The following is a 16,304-nucleotide window of genomic DNA, read 5'->3' on the forward strand; positions in this document are numbered from 1 at the left end:
GGGTTTATTTCATTTCATGTTATTTTGTCTTTTTAAGGCCACACCAGTGGCACATGGAGGTTCCCAGACTAGGGGTCAAATTGGTCGAATTAGCCTCCAGCCTACGCCACAGCCATAGCCACACCAGATTCAAGCCGCATCCACAACCTATGCTGCAGCTTGTGGTAATGCCCTGGATCCTTTAACCCACTAAGCAAGGGCAGGAATTGAACCTGTATCCTCATGGATACTAGTCATGTTCTTAACCCACTAAACCACAACTGGAACTCTGGTGGGTTTATTTATTTATTTATTATTTAGTCTTTTTAGGGCCACATCTGTGGCATATGGAGGGGGTAGGGGGGCTATGGGCTGAGGAGTGGAATGCCACAGAAGAGGAAACCGGGAGAAGGTCTGGGCCCACAGGAAAAGCAAGGCACATTGCTGGTGAGTGTCAGAGGAGGAGGAGGGGTCTAATTGGGTCTAAGTGAGAGAGGAGGGGTCTAATTGGAGCTGTAGCTGCCAGCCTACTCCAGAGCCAAAGCAATGCCAGATCTGATCCGCATCTGCGACCTACAGCACAGCTCGCGGCAATGCCGGATCCTTAACCCACTGAGCAAGGCCAGGGATTGAACCCAAAACCTCATGGTTCCTAGTCGGATTCGTTTCTGCTATGCTATGATGGGAACTCCCTGGTGCGTTTATTTTTAATTGAGCTTTTTCTACTTGCTACCTTATAACTGGGTTGTATCCTGTGTAGCTTCAGTCCTTGGTCTGCATTGTCTCCTGATGCTGAGAACTCATGGGTTTAACTATCGCTATGAGGCAATGTTCTCCAAATCTAGAGCCTCTTCAGAGTGGCTGATCCCATCTCCAGCAATGGGTGAGGTATATTTTTACTCACGTATCATTTTACCTCAAATTTTAGAAATCCAAAATGAAGTGAATTGTCTATACATCCTCTTCTGTCACTGTCAGGCATGGAGGGATAACCTGGAGTGGACTGGCCTTATCTCCTCTTGCCTCCAGCCATGCTGTTGTTCAGCATGTCTCATCATGCCTTCACCTAGCAAGATTTCATTTTCTTACTCCCTGCTATAGATGGAATGTTTGCATCTCTCCAAAATTGATATGTTGAAACCTAATCCCCAATGTGATGGTATTTGGAAGTGAGTCCTCAAAAGGGCAATCAGGGCCTTAGGGTGGAGCCCTTATGAATGCGATTAGTGCCCTTAGAAAAGAGACCTCAGAGAGTTCCCTTGAGCTTTTCACTGTAAGAGTGCACAGTGAAAAGACAGTTGCCTGCATATGGATGGTCTTGAAAAGCCCAACATCACTAATTATTAGAAAAATACAAATGAAAACTACAATGAGGTACCACCTCACACTGGTCAGAATGGCTATGAGGTACCACCTCACACTGGTCAGAATGGCTATCATTAATAAGTCTGCAAAAAACACATGCTGGAGAGGGTGAGGAGAAAAGGGAACTGGTGGTAGGAATGTAAATTGGTATAACCACTATGGAAAACAGTATGAAATTTCCTCAGAAAACTGAAAATAGAACTACCATATGATCCAGCAATCCCACTCCTGAGCATACATCTGGACAAAACTATAATTCAAAGAGATACATGCACCACTATGTTCACTGAAGCAGTATTTGCAATAATCAAGTCATGGAAACAGACATCTATCAACAGATGAATGGATTAAGAAAATGTGCATATACACAGTAGATATTACTTAGCCATAAAAAAGAACAAAATAATGCCATTTGCAGTTAACGTGGGTGCAACTAGAGATTATCATGCTAAGTGAAGTAAGTCAAACAGAAAGACAAATACCATATTGATATCACTTATATGTGGACTCTAAAATGTGGCACAAATGATCCTATCTACATCAAAAACAGACTCACAGACATAGAGAACAAACTTGTGGTTGCCAAGGGGAGAGCGGGTAGAGGAGGGATAGACTAGGAGTTTGGGATGAGTAGATGCAAACTATTATATTCAGAATGGATAAACAATAAGGTCCTACTGTGCAGCCCAGGGAGCTATATCCAATGTCCTGGGATAGACCATGATGGAAAGTAATATAAAAGAAAGAATGTATATAACTGAGTCACTGCTATACAGCAGAAATTGGCACAACATTGTAAATCAACTATAATAAAAAAAAAAAAAAAAGATAGCTGCCTGTGAACTAAGAAGTGGGTTACCATGAGATACTGAATCTGCTGGTGTCTTGATCTCAGGCTTCTCAATCTCCATAACTGTGAGAAATAAATGTTTGTTGTATATTTTCCCTCCAGTTTATGGTATTTTGTTATAGCACCCAAATGGACCAAGTCACTCTCTTAATTATGTCCATATTTCTAGGTCTTTTTAAATTTCTACATTATCTTCTCTGATTACTTCAACCCTTAGCGACTCTCAACTTCATGGTTAATGTCTATACTCCAAAATGTAACATTTAATCAGTTCTGTCTGGCATTTTTTTGTCCTAAGCTAACCTTAGCTGGGTAAGTATTAGATGTCAGGCACTGGAGTATTATCTGTACTCCATCATTCCACCAAATCCTCTTAACTCTGTGGGGTCTCATTATATTCTCCAGATTAGAGATAAAAATGCTACAATTAAGAGAGATGAAGTAATTTACTCAAAGTCACAGGGGCAAATGCACAGGAAAAATTCATACCTATTTCTGTCTGAGAATAAATCAATACTCTTTCCACTATAGATTGACTGAGTCTGATTAATTTTCTAAATTTCTGAGTTTGATTTCTTTTACCTATGAAAGAATCTGGGTTATAATCTGAAGCATATGTATAAGTATTACTTTAAATACTATTCCAAACAAAATAAGACATAAATGAATACATAAATGTAGTACCAATGATTTATATTAAAAATTCAATAAATTCTAATACATATTTTAATTGAGGATTTCATATTATCGAAATAGAACACAAAAGATACTATGAAAAATTTTTTTAAATTTTATCCAATTTGAAATATTTGAGAGTCAACAATAAAAAGTACATATATCCTAAAGTCATGTGTAATTCAAAGTTGTATAAAATTACTATTTAAAAGTCAGAGTAGTGTTTATAGATCCTCAGTCAAATTTAGTTACCAGTTACAGTGATCAATTCATAGCTCTCTCCTTCAAGTCTTTTCTTCTTCAACATGATATGGCTGCATTAGTACCTAGGGGTTTCACTGATGGATAAATGACAGCGGTGGAAGATGCTGTTGGAAATTTGCCCATGGCCCCTCAGATTCTCTTACATTTTCTGTGCCCTAAAGCCTGATCACCAGTAGTCAGCACCTTCATGTTTATAGGAGGGCTGCTTTCAGAATGCCAGAATCTACTCCACCAGTATGCAACAGTCCAAATAAAGCAGAACCAGCACTCCATCTCATGACCACTGACCTGCAAGCTGGATGAAGTCACACTTCTTACTCTACCATTTACCAAACGAAACCAATCTACAAAGAAAAACACAATTCCTACAGCAGGACAACTGTCATCTCCTACTCCTTGTCTTTCTGCTCCTTTTTATACAAACTCCCCTTCTCCTTGATTAGTTCTCCTCTGCTATATTCCCTGCTTAAAGAACATATTTCCATCATTCTTTCAATTTCCCCAGAAATGTAGAATTTGAACATGTATATCAGGACATTGTGATTAATTTCTTTGAATTTTTGGAGATAAATTCTTTTTATTCAACTGTGCAGCATCTGCATAAAAAGTGTTTTGTGGAAGCATGATATTGTAATACTGAAAAGAAGCTTCTTTTGATGAAGAGGAAAAAGTAGGTGATTTAGGCTCTGAGGGCGACCCACGGAGTCTTTGGTACAGGACAGAAAGCAGCAGCCACCAGGGAAGGCTCCTTTCTTCAATAAAATGCAGTAGGACCCACAGCCATGTCCTTAGCATAGCCAGGAATGGGCTAGCATCTACAGAGCTGCTGAACACTGAAAAGCTACTGTTTGTTGGATCTCTTGCAACTAAAATACGAATGTAAGGATTGTAGAAATGAGAAGAGATGGTGGGGCAGGGGAGAAATATCACAAGGGGTAGTATGAGTACAGGATTAGATGTCCTAGATGTCCTGGCCTATCATGCTACATTTAAGGTACATGAACACAGGCAGAGAAAGGACACATTTCTATGCACTATTTACAAGTGCTGGACTTAAGAAATGAACACTACTCTATTTAAGAGATAAGTTATGCCAGCAGTGTGGCCTAGGTGATGACCTCTGCCAAATTCAGGAACCTGGCTAGAGCCTAGAGGAACGAGCTATTAAGATCAGCAGTGCTTTTTACCTCTGGCTGCAGAGGCTTCTGCACCAGGAAATAAAATAAGCAGGTGCCAAGGACAGGCAGAGAAGGGTGGGACCTCAAATAGACTTGTAAATATGGCAGGAGTAGGTGCCATTTTATCTATCACTGTTACAACCCAGTGACCCAGGGTAATTGTAGGAATGAGGCTTAGCACTGTCAGTTAGTTATGAACACACCTGATGCACGGCTGCAAATTTCACTTCAGTTTTTGTGAACTCAATACAATTAACCAATATGGAACAGTGCTCCAGCTCCTTTAACTGGTCACACATTGTTCTGGATATGGTAACTCCCAGCTAACAGGGTCTATTACTCTTGATTGCTCTGAAACAGTGGTCGTCAATTCAGAGCATCATGGGTGGCATTTCAACATCATTCTTCAGATGCTGGTGTTACTGTTCTGTTTTCTTAGCACTGTCCCCGTATCATTCCTCAAGTGAACAGAAGCCCTAGTTTTAATGATGGCATCCATGTGTATACACAGAAACCTAAAGGGTTCATTCATTATTCTTAGTGGAAGTACAGAAACTTCAAGAAATAAAGCACTACCTGCCGTTTTCGTGATCAACAATTGCAATAGAGTGCATAAATGCTTCAGTTTACAGAAATAGCTAGACCTTCCTGAACCCTCCCAGTGATTAATTAGAAAGACTGTCTTACAGATTTTTCTCTCAGGTGTAGTAACCTTGTAGCCCTTACCATTAAGAACTAATAAATAAATGCTTGGTTAAGCATAAACAGGGTGATAGACAGTGGAAGAGTGATGATCTTGGTTTTTATGCAATATGCTCACTCTGTCATTTTTACCTTGGAGGACAAAATAATATACAAAACTGAAAGTTACAAAAGCAACTATAGTGAGCAATTTGTTATTATCCACTTAAAAAGTGTTATTAGTCCTCTCTGCGAGTGATCATCTGTTGATTATATCATGCTTAATTTTAGTAAAAATTCATAATTTTAAGAAAGCATTTCAAATTCTGCAGTTAAACTTAAGACACATACTGGATAAAGATATCTAGAGGGTGATCACATGTTTAAATTTACTCTTGAAAAAACAAACTAGATCACAAATCAAGTACCCACAATCAATGGAAGCCTGCCCATTTAGCAGATACTTGACTATCTGATTTATACAAATGTTTTAAGTTACCTATCATATTAAATACAGTCCGCATCTCCTCCCCATATATTTTATGCTAATAAACCTAGATAACTGCTGATTCTTTCCACTATCCTACCCTTTAAAATAAGCTTTAAGAAATACTATGTCAAGCTGGGAGCTTTGACAACCATGAAATGATACCACAATCTTCAAAGTTTTAGCTTCTATTGTGAAAATGATAATGAAAAGTTAAGTTAACCCCATTACTACTATGCAATCAGAATCCTATAAACATGATAGTATATTAAAAAAAAAAGATCAAACTGGTTGATTAGAAATAAAATATTTGGATAACTAGGTGATATGTAAATAATTTAGCTGATTTATCTTAAAAGGATCTTTAGAGCAGTAACAAATTATTTTATAATATCTAGGTCCCAGTGCATGAGTCACACCTTTCACTTTTATTACTGGGGTGATGTGGTTTATGCAAATATGACAAATTTGTTCTTTGATAACTGCCAATATAGTCAAGGGTTTCCTTTAAACCAAAATGGTAACTCGAAACATATACTAAAATATATTCTTAAGGTATAATAAAGAGTTTGGATCAACATTTTTCTCTTTCAAGCCCACATTAAAGTAGCTTCCTAAAAACTTGCCTTATACCTTGAATAATTTCCAAACAAAAAATTGTCAGTTTACTTGGAAAAGACAGCCATGGATTTTAGGTGAACAAGGAGTAAGAGAGCCACCTAAAAATATCTCAGTTTCAGTTTGATTCTTTGCAAATCCTTTTTCTGTTAAAAATGTTCATATCCTACTTGCACTCAAAGAAATGCAAAAGAACCTAAGACCATCAAGTTAAAAGGTAAGCTCTTTAGGGAAAAATAACTTTCTTTAGCTTCCTTTGTAATTCCTCTGAAGATTAACATTGTGCATCCTACATACACTGATCAAATGAATTCGACTTTTTAATTTTATTTTCCCAGAAAGAAATGAATAGGAAACATATATAAAAGACAACATCAGAAAGGCACTCCAGTTTTCTAGGTATTTAACTCATACTCATTTTTTTCTTTGTATCTGAAGCTGTTCATACATAAAACTATATGTTCTTGTCTACTGAAGGCAGTTAATAGTTACTCAAAATCTCACTACTCAGAAATAACTTCAACATTTGGTGAGTGTCTTTCCAGGCACCTATGTTCATACAAAAACAAATAGATGAAAAAAAATTTTTAACTGCGTAATTCTATAAATCCTGGCTTTAATAACACATAACAAATCAAAGAAAAAAAAAGAAATTGTTGGACTTCTGAGAAGTTTCTTTGCTAAGTTGTTAGAATTCTTTAACAAGTTCTTTAAATTTAAGGTAAAAAATATTATGAAAGTTGTTAAAGTCAGTACTTAAAATAGCATCTCTTGAGAGCCGATTGTAAAGTGCTAACACATCAGGGGTCCAGGCTACTACTTCCCTTTTTTCTCTAGCCCCAACAGTCTGTTTATATGTGTGCACAAATGGGTACATAATTATTTTTACATTCTCAAGATCAACACTGACTCATATAACAAGATTTCCATGATTGTTTAATCTTAAGTATTTTTACCTAGTATTTTATTTTGATTCATATCTTGCTAATAATGATTATCACGGGTGCTATAATCCCAAAACTCTTACCTGCTTAAGAATGTTGTCTTTACGTTTGAAAGATAACTTGCCCACAAATGAAATTCTTAGATCATACAAGAAACTAATAGCCATGACCTCACTGTTTTCTATCATTAGTGCTGCTTTGGAGAAGTTTTAGACAAACCTGTTTTCCCCCTTTTATATGACTGACTTTCTCAGGATGCCCATATAATTTTGTATTTAAATACCAGAAATTGTATTAGCATATGTTTTGGTCTTGATTATTTTATATAAAGTTTTTCTCAGATATAAAGGTCCCTTGCAGGAGTTCCCGTTGTGGTGCGGTGGTTAACGAATCTGACCAGGAACCATGAGGTTGCGGGTTCGGTCCCTGGCCGTGCTCAGTGGGTTGAGGATTCTGTGTTGCCGTGAGCTGTGGTGTAGGTTGCAGATGCGGCTCAGATCCCGCGTTGCTGTGGCTCTGGCTCAGGCCAGCAGCTACAGCTCCGATTAGACCCCTAGCCTGGGAACCTCCATATGCCGCAGGAGCGGCCCTAGAAATGGCAAAAAAACAAACAACAACAACAACAACAAAATGTCCCTTGCAATATACAGATCAAATCTTTCTTCAGGAGAGTTTTCTTGTATATTAGATTTTTGTTGTTGTTGTTCCATTTGTCTGCTATTTTCTTCAGAAACTAATTTTTTGATTATTGGCTCTCCTTTGTATATCTGCCACATCTATCATCTTCTTTATAATCATCTTTATTTTTTTTCCTAAATTGGTTGTGAGATATATCCTCTTTGTTTTTTATTTTTATTTTTTTCTCAATTCTGACCTGTATGCACTTTGTTGTCAGGAGTATATATTCTAATTTTTATTACCTTCAATGGCACATTCATATCTCTAATGATTTCTAGTTTCTCCTCCATTTTATTCCTGTTTTGTTTGTTTGTTTGTGTTTTTGTTTTTTGTTGGGGTTTTTTTGGCTTTTTAGGGTCTCACTCACGGCATGTGGAGGTTCCCAGGCTGGGATGCAATTGGAGCTTTAGACTCCAGCCTACACCACAGCCACAGCAATGTGGAATCCAGCTTTTTCTGCAACCTACACCACAGCTCATGGCAACGCCAGATCCTTACCCCACTGAGTGAGGCCTGCATCTTCATGGATGCTAGTTGGGTTCATTAACCACTGAGCCATGGCGGGAACGCTGTATTCCTGAATGTTCTAGCTTAATTTTCATCTTGTTATTTCATTATATCACTTTTTTGAACTCTCTTTTTACTCTTTTCAAGAGGCCATGTTGTCTAATTTCTTTGAGACTCTAGAGAATTGTTTTTTTTTGACACTCTGTGTTTCTCTGTGCCATCCCTCTTCAGATGTATATCCTTCATCCATCTTTTGGTTATTTTCTTTTTATTTTCCCCAGGTGTTATGCATATGTCATGGTTGGTTTCTTTCTGCTGATAAGGCAGGGGACGCAAGATACCTTCTGAAGAACAGGCTGGTTTTTGTTTATTTGTGCTCTGTGGCTTCTTCAAAGATGCCTCTCTGAAATATATATATTCTTATCTTCTTCAAGAGTTCTTTTAATTCTTGCATCATGAGTTTCCAGAGACTCATATCATAGGTTGGCTGGTTTTCACCTTTTTCCCTTTCTCAGTGCTTATCTGTCACACTATTTCAGGTTCCTCTATAAAGTCTCATTACTATTCATCAACCATTTGTAGACTAAGCTTTCATTTCTCTGTCCCTAACTGACATGTGATGTTTGTGAAATACACTGTTGGAATGGAGGAATTAGCAATGGATCAAATTTTCTCTGTTTTACAAAATACCCATTGCTATTCCTTTTTAGTTGGAGAAGTATAGGGCATTTTTCAAAGGTATATCCTGTTTAGTTATTTATTTTGAAATGATTTTATGTTCTTAGATCAGGGGTTACTGTGTTTCATTTGCTCTCTAATTCAGAAACTGAGTCAGCAATGTTTGTTTCTCCTAATTAGGTTTCAGTTATAGCTAGGGGCTCCCATGGTCAAGAACTCTAACATAAATAAAAATGCAATATCATTTTATGTTCTATTATAATTATCAACTGAGTTAAAGCACAACCCACTGAAATAACTATTAAACTGCAATAGAAACTTTATGAAATGTGTGGTCCCCAACAGCACTTTTTACAACATGAGGTGTCAGAAAGAGGTAAGCTTACATATCACCTTCCTTTTAAAAGCATCATTTCCCAGACCTTCAGAACTTTTCCAAGTAGCTCTGCCCCAATTTTGGTCTCCCCTGATTATCTTTGGCACTGAAAGACAGCGAGAGGCATCTCCTCAGCTCCTGCTCCTCATCTAGAGTGTTGTAATTGAAGAGTGAGGTAGATAAAGAATTACTCTTCTGGAATTCCTGTCATGGCTCAGTGGTTAATGAATCCGGCTAGGAACCATGAAGTTTCGGATTTGATCCCTAGCCTTGCTCAGTGGGTTAAGGATCCGGTATTGCCATGAGCTGTGGTGTAGGTCACAGACTTGGCTCGGATCCTGTGTTGCTATGGCTCTGGTATAGGCCAGCGGCTATTGCTCCGATTAGACCCCTAGCCTGGGAACCTCCATATGCTGCGGGTGCGACCCTAGAAAAGACAAAAAGACAAAAAAAAAGAATCACTATTCTGATTAGAACAGGTTTGGCTCATGTTGGCTTGAATTATTTTATTTTTCAAGTATAATTTTTAAAATATCCTGCAAACAGTCTTTCTCTACATTTCTGTGGGTGTTAAAAACAATTAATATGCAAGGTCCAGCATGGTGACTGCAGTTAACAATATTGTGTTGCATATTTGAAAGTCTCTAAGAGAGTAAATCTTAAAAGTCCTCATCAGAAGAAAAAATTGTAACTCTGCATGTTAGATGTTAACTAGACTTTTATTGTGGCGATCATTTTGCAATATATACAAATATCAAATCATTATGTTATGTACCTGCAACTAGCATAATGTTATATGTCGATTATACCCCAATATGACAGAAAAGTAGAACATGGAGAGAGAGACATACTCCTTTCAAGAATGATAAAATTGATAGCACTTGTCCATCACTCTAATCTTTTTTTGTACTCCTAGAATATAGAGAGGATCAAAGTAAAACACACCTTTGCCTTACAATAAGGCTGAATTTATTCCTTAGGTCATGAAAATCCATACCATGGCTTGCATGGTTTTTATACTATATTAGGGTCTACGATATGAGTCTTAAGTCAAATTAGACGCAGTTAAACAATTTGTAGCCGTTGACTATTGGTTAATCATACAAAGCTATCAAATATTTAAGGCCATATAGTTCCCGGTTAAAAAAGAAAAAAAATGAATATCTGAAATATTTACAAAACAAATGGTCTGTAGTAGCATACTGTAATGTAATTTATTTTCCAGCATAACTAATATACTTTATATATGTTTCAGCTGAGGACTTAAAATATTAACAAATATTTTTTGCATGGAAAATATTTTTAAAGTTTATTTAAAAAAATCTAAGTCAGAATAACATTATACAAACAGCAGATAAGTAAGACAAAGAAACAAGTAAAATAGCAGACCTCATATATTTTTGCTTACAGGGAGACCTACTCTGAGATTCTAATAAGAATCTGAGCACATGGTAAGAGGGAACACTTATCTCAGTGAATGACTTAAAAGTATTAAGCTTGGGTTTGAATTAACTAGTATCTAATATTCAGTAGTTCAATTCTATAGTCATTTACTGTACATATAGCACAAGGCAATGAGTTAGGTGGTATCAGGTATAAACAGACCTACAGGACCTGACCTCATGGAGTGAACAAGCTAGTAACTGGGAGATAAAGCATGTGTACAGGTAACTGCAATAGAAGGCAGAAGGTAGTGATGCTATGAAAAATACAAACAAAAGGACTAGGATAACAGAGAGGCCAAACCTCCTTATAGGAGGGAATACTTGAGTTGGATATCAGAGGGTGAGAAAGATGGGGCTGGGGCCTGTGAAGGCCATAGCCTAATCAAAGGCATGGAAATGTTCAGATGGAACATAGCATGCCCAAGGATGAGATGTGTTAAGCAGTGGTGGAAAGAAGCAAGCATTTCACTTAAATGTGGATCAGAACTTATTCACCTAAGAAAAAGTGGTTTTCCAGTTTCACTAGGCATTCAGAATCACCTTGGGGAATTCCTGTTAAAATTCCACTTCCCAGGGTCCCAGAGCTTTGTCTGCAGGAGGCTGAGGTCTATCTGTGCATGTGCATTTTCAAAGAGCACCCTAGACCACACTTCAAGAATCACCTATATGGGGCTTGGAAAGCAATTGTTCAGGACATAGAATATATTTTCAGGTATTAGAACTCTTGTGTGTGAGTTGGGTTAATTTCAGAAACTTTGTTTGGCTCAGCTTATGGCACTAAATACTTTCTCTAATATAAAAGAAATGAATTCTAGGGTTCCTGTTGTGGCTCAGTGGTTAACGAACCCGACTAGCATCCATGAGGACGCAGGTTCCATCCCTGGCCTTGCTCAGTGGGTTAAGGATTCGGTGTTGCCATGAGCTGTGGTGTAGGTTGCAGACGCAGCTCAGATCCTGTGTTGCTGTGACTGTGGTGTAGGCTGGCAGCTATAGCTCTGATTGGACCCCTAGCCTGGGAATCTCCATATGCCACGGGGGAAGCCCCAAAAATACAAAAAAAATAAATAAAGAAAGAATTCTAAAAGGAATATTGATAAAATTTAATCTTTCTTAAATACCAACACACAGAAAGTCCATACTTCCACTTGCAAAAAATTTCTCTTTTACCAAAAAGAGTATTCAGAAAATAAGCTGAACAAGCCCAAGCCCAAGAATTCTGCCACATTTGCAGTGTCTGTATTCAGAAACAGCGTGAAACATCAAAATTTCTGCACATTAGTAGGTTTGTGTAGAAAAGAAATTTAAATAAGAGATGAACTATGCTGTGGGGTGGTACAGAGGACTTGTATGTAACCTAACCTGTCAGTATTAGGTTGAAAAGGAGTGTGTTCATGCTTACATAAATCTCCATGCTGCTTTTAGTAATTAACACGTGTAAAAATCTTAGGAAATTTTTCCGCAAGGGTAATGCCTCTCTTTATAATTCATTTTTCTTCTAAGCCTTTTTAATGGGGGCTAGAATCCTCCAATATGAATCACATTCTTGATTTTTTTTGACAGCATTGCCATATTTTCATCCTTTTGGTGTTTCTTAATTTCAGACTCTGCATTTTGACAGCTCAACCCTGTTGATTAATGCCTTGTAGGAACCCCTATATGGCCTGCCTGTTAGCGATCTAATTTTGTGCCGGAATGCCTGGGCTGGTATGTTGAACCGATTCACCACCCAGGTGGCTACATTTGGACTAAATGAGCTGTGAAGGGTTTCATCTTTGCCCATCACAGTCTTCCTTAGCGGAGCCCCACAGTATGCAGCCACTGCTCCGACATGATTTGTCACAACCCATCAATAGAAAATAAATTATTGCCATTCTCACTTGTCAATGGGCTTGTCTTCACTTCAGCTGGCCTAATGATTGGAAGCTCAAAGGGAACATTTCCCATCTTTGTAGAGCATGATTATGACTGAACGCACTGCTCCCCTATGCATCTTGGCCAGTAAAAACACGTATGGAAAGCAAATTAATTGGCTGTTTTGCGCCAGTGATTAGAACATTACACTTGAAATCTGCAGAAACGGGTATTAGGCAAGCAAGATTAGGTCAGTTCTGACTTTTATTTGCTTAGTGCAACATGATTAGCAACTGTTTCATTCAAGGTTAGTGCACTTGCTGCTGCAGAAAAAAATCTTCATAACATAATGATGCTGCATACCTTTAAGCTGATAAGCATGTTCCAGGCAGAAATCAAAAATCTCTTTGGGAAGGAAGCAAATGAGGATATGTAACAGGGAACTCATCAAATGGCTTTAGAGTCATTCTGATGTCTGGCACTTTTAAAAATTATATTCCTAGGAAACTGGTTCTGCAAGCTGTATTTGCAGAGCGTGGGGATGGTAATTGTGTCAGTTCAGGAGACAAAGAATAAAAGGACCCAAGCAGCAAGATAAAGTAGAAGGTGACACCTTTCAATGAACTAGCTAAAAATGAGCATGCTTGTAAAAGAAAAGAAAACTCTGCTTTCTTACAATCAACAGTAAGAACAAGAAGAGCAAAAGATACAATGGCAGGGCATCAAATTAGACCCCATAATTAAATTCAGAGATGCAGTAGATCAAAGAGGAAATGGTATTCAAAAATTGGGTCTAGGGTGTGGATCTGATTTCTTGGTTAACAGCTTTGCCTGGAATATAATGACAAGAGGCTTTATCTAACAGAATAATAAACAAAGATGTAGTGTACAAGTAAAAAGAATGCCTGACATTTTAATTATTTTGAATATGACAGTGTTTTAGACTTTGGCCGCATCTCCAAAACTAAGAGATTTTTATCATTGCCCTATCTTTTCTACCACCACCCAGGGTTAAGTTTTAGCTGACTTTGACCTTTGCCACAGAAAGTGACACCTGTGGCTTAAAAGCACTAAAATGCCTCTGTTTAGTATCAATGATTCAAATGCAGAGAAGTTTTTCCCCATATCATAGATGTTTTGGTTTGCCAAACTCTTGGTATTTTCTTTCACCTTCCTTTCCTGTCTTCTGCTGTTTAGCAACGTCAAGTTCTTGGGCCTCCAGGTCACCTCTGTCACCTGGATTGTACTCACGTCATCATGGCAAATTCCTCCTTTCACATAGTTAGTGGTCCTTGAGGTTCATTTATCTTCATCCTGTACTGTATTTCCAGTCTCCTCTATTAAGAGTACACTGGGTCTTTTATTTCTCTTTCCATCTTATTTTTGGACTATTCAAGGAAAACCTGTCTCCTGTGTCTCCTGTATATTTTGTATGCTATTTTGGGCTCTACTTGTAACTCCTTTTTTCTTTCTTGTCTTTGCATTTTTCACCCTCCCCACCTCGGTTCCCCCCCACCCCAAGTTTACAAACCCCATTCCCTACTGGATCTCATCTGCTCACATTTCTTCCAAGTGAACATTCTTTATCTTCTTTAATTCCTGGATCATCATATTTCCTTAGGAAGTATATCTCTAGCTGTATTCTGAGATATGACTGTGCATTTTATGCATATGCACACACACACATAAAAACTGATATCTTTTTAGAAATTATGCACTCATACCTGAAGAAACACTGGGAAGTTAGAGATCACCTTTTATATAAATAAATACACAGTTATTACTCTGCAGTAACCCATAAGTGGTATTTGTTAGCCAGTGGCTACCTTTATCTGTGCTACCTATACAATGATTGGTGTCAATACTAGAAATTTTTCTTGTGTGATTTCAACATGTACTTGTGATATTTATTATTTATTAGACAGCAAGGATTTACACTACATAAATCTCCCATGGATTTGTGGTTTAAAAAGAAAATTTTCAACACAAGGTAGTCTTGTTTTTCTCAAACTTTTCCCAATCGAATAAGCAAAAAGGTGGAACTCTACAAAGTGAAAATGAAAAATCTTATCTCTTGAGTTCCTGTTTATACATTATTCCTAATTAGAATTATGAAAAGTATGCAGGGTCAAGATTGGGAAACAATGTCTTATAAAATACCTGCATCAAGGATTTACAACGTGCAGGTCTATGTTGAAGAGACACCTTGATCAAGAAAAGCAAAGGGTCTGAGATTTTACCCTGCTTACAAGCTAACAAGATAGCCTGCAGTTTTATAAACTGCTGGCTAAAGACGCAAGGCCTGCTCTCAAGTCTTTGCTATATTGTTCCTAATCTGGACTGACTTTCCCAACTCTGTATTTCAGGCAGCACCTGTACTTTTGTGATCATAGCACTTACCATGCTTGACTGCCTTTCTGTTTGTCTACACATACCACTGGAAACTCCAGGAGGAATAAGAATTGTGTCTGTCTCCTCATACAGAGTACCAAGATACCTAGCACATATCACACTCTCAATGAACATATTCCTTTTTTTTCTCAATGAGTGTATTTCCTAAAAGCATGAAGATTTGCATAAATGAGTGAGTGAATAAACAAACCACCCATGTTTCCTATAGTTTCCCTGCAACTAATGTAATGCATGGAAAAAAGAGGCTCTTAGAGGTAAGACCCTTCCCTTCCTTATAAGTAATTGTGGATATATTTGAAAAGAGATGGAAATTAAACCTTAAAAAAAAAAAAAAAAAGAAACCCTTCAAAATAGACTCTTATTCATTGAGGCAAACATATGACCTAGGAGAAGTTCATCCTGGCGTTGTCACACTTCAGTATTTTTCCTGATTAGCATCACTGTCTCCTCCCCCAGTCTTTTCCCTTAATTAGATACCCAAGTGCTCCTGCTGAGCTTAGCTGCCCAGAGCCCTCCACCCTCAGAGAAATGGAGAAATGGGCCCTGGTCCTAGTCCATCTTTATGCTTGCCTTAATCAAACCTCACTTTTCCTCCTCTCCTCCTTCACAAACATTAGAACTGGCTAAGGTCCTAATGGCTCCTAGTGGCTTAAGGAATTATATTAGCATTCTAGGAGTTAAGATGCCTCAATTCGATTCAAAGATAACAGTAAATACTCAAGCAACTGTGACAAGCTAACTGAGTTTTAGGACACCCTTCAAGGCATAATCTCTAGTCTTAATTCTGTCCCCCATGTTTATGTGCAGGCCTAGCATGAGTTTTGACAAAGAAAAATCATTAAAACACTTTGAATTATAGGCATGAAGTATCATGTTTGCTCAAGAGGAGGGTAAGCTATGTAAAAAGGTTAAAGTGACTTCTTTTTCTATTGAGGAATTCATTAATGAAATACAATAGGTGAATAATTTCAAAGATTAAGAGAACAGAATTGAGAGCTTCAGGGAGTTCCCGTCATGGCACAGCAGAAACAATCCAACTAAGAACCATGAGACTGTGGGTCTGATCCCTGGCCTCACTCAGTGGGTTAAGGATACGGTGTTGCCATGAGCTCTGGTGCAGGTAGCAGACATGGCTCGGATCTGGAGTTGGTGTGGCTGTGGTGTAGGCCAGCAACTGCAGCTCCAATTGGACCCCTAGGCTGGGAACATTCATGTGTCTCAGGTGCAGCTCTAAAAAAAGCAAAAAAAAAAAAAAAAAATGCTTCAGAAAGGCAACTTTTCAAGTTGTAGAAAGCGCTGAGTGACAATTATTCAGG

General features: G+C 37.9%; 2 protein-coding genes across 17 annotated transcripts in view; one reads left to right on the forward strand and one right to left on the reverse strand.

Annotated features, from left to right (window-relative positions):
* LOC110259688 (uncharacterized) overlaps positions 1 to 16,304 on the forward strand; it is a 136,604-nt gene that overhangs the window by 89,433 nt on the left and 30,867 nt on the right. For 2 of the 6 annotated variants that reach the window (XM_085014080.1, XM_085014081.1), the window contains one exon: positions 740 to 862. The exons of 3 other annotated variants lie outside the window; for them this stretch is intronic. In XM_085014080.1, coding sequence (XP_084870206.1) covers positions 740 to 862 — 123 coding nt within the window. Of the gene's footprint in view, positions 1 to 739; positions 863 to 957; positions 1,059 to 16,304 lie in introns of those variants that run through there. One more of the 6 variants, XR_014838361.1, reaches the window with a different exon arrangement.
* KIAA0825 overlaps positions 1 to 16,304 on the reverse strand; it is a 399,794-nt gene that overhangs the window by 47,039 nt on the left and 336,451 nt on the right. The gene's annotated exons all lie outside the window — the stretch shown is intronic.

Source organism: Sus scrofa, chromosome 2 (genome assembly GCF_054392235.1).
Source record: "Sus scrofa isolate SSC_HxYL_T2T_F1_AM1 chromosome 2, Sscrofa_HxYL_maternal_Yorkshire_Landrace_v2.0, whole genome shotgun sequence".
Taxonomy (NCBI): Eukaryota; Metazoa; Chordata; class Mammalia; order Artiodactyla; family Suidae; genus Sus; species Sus scrofa.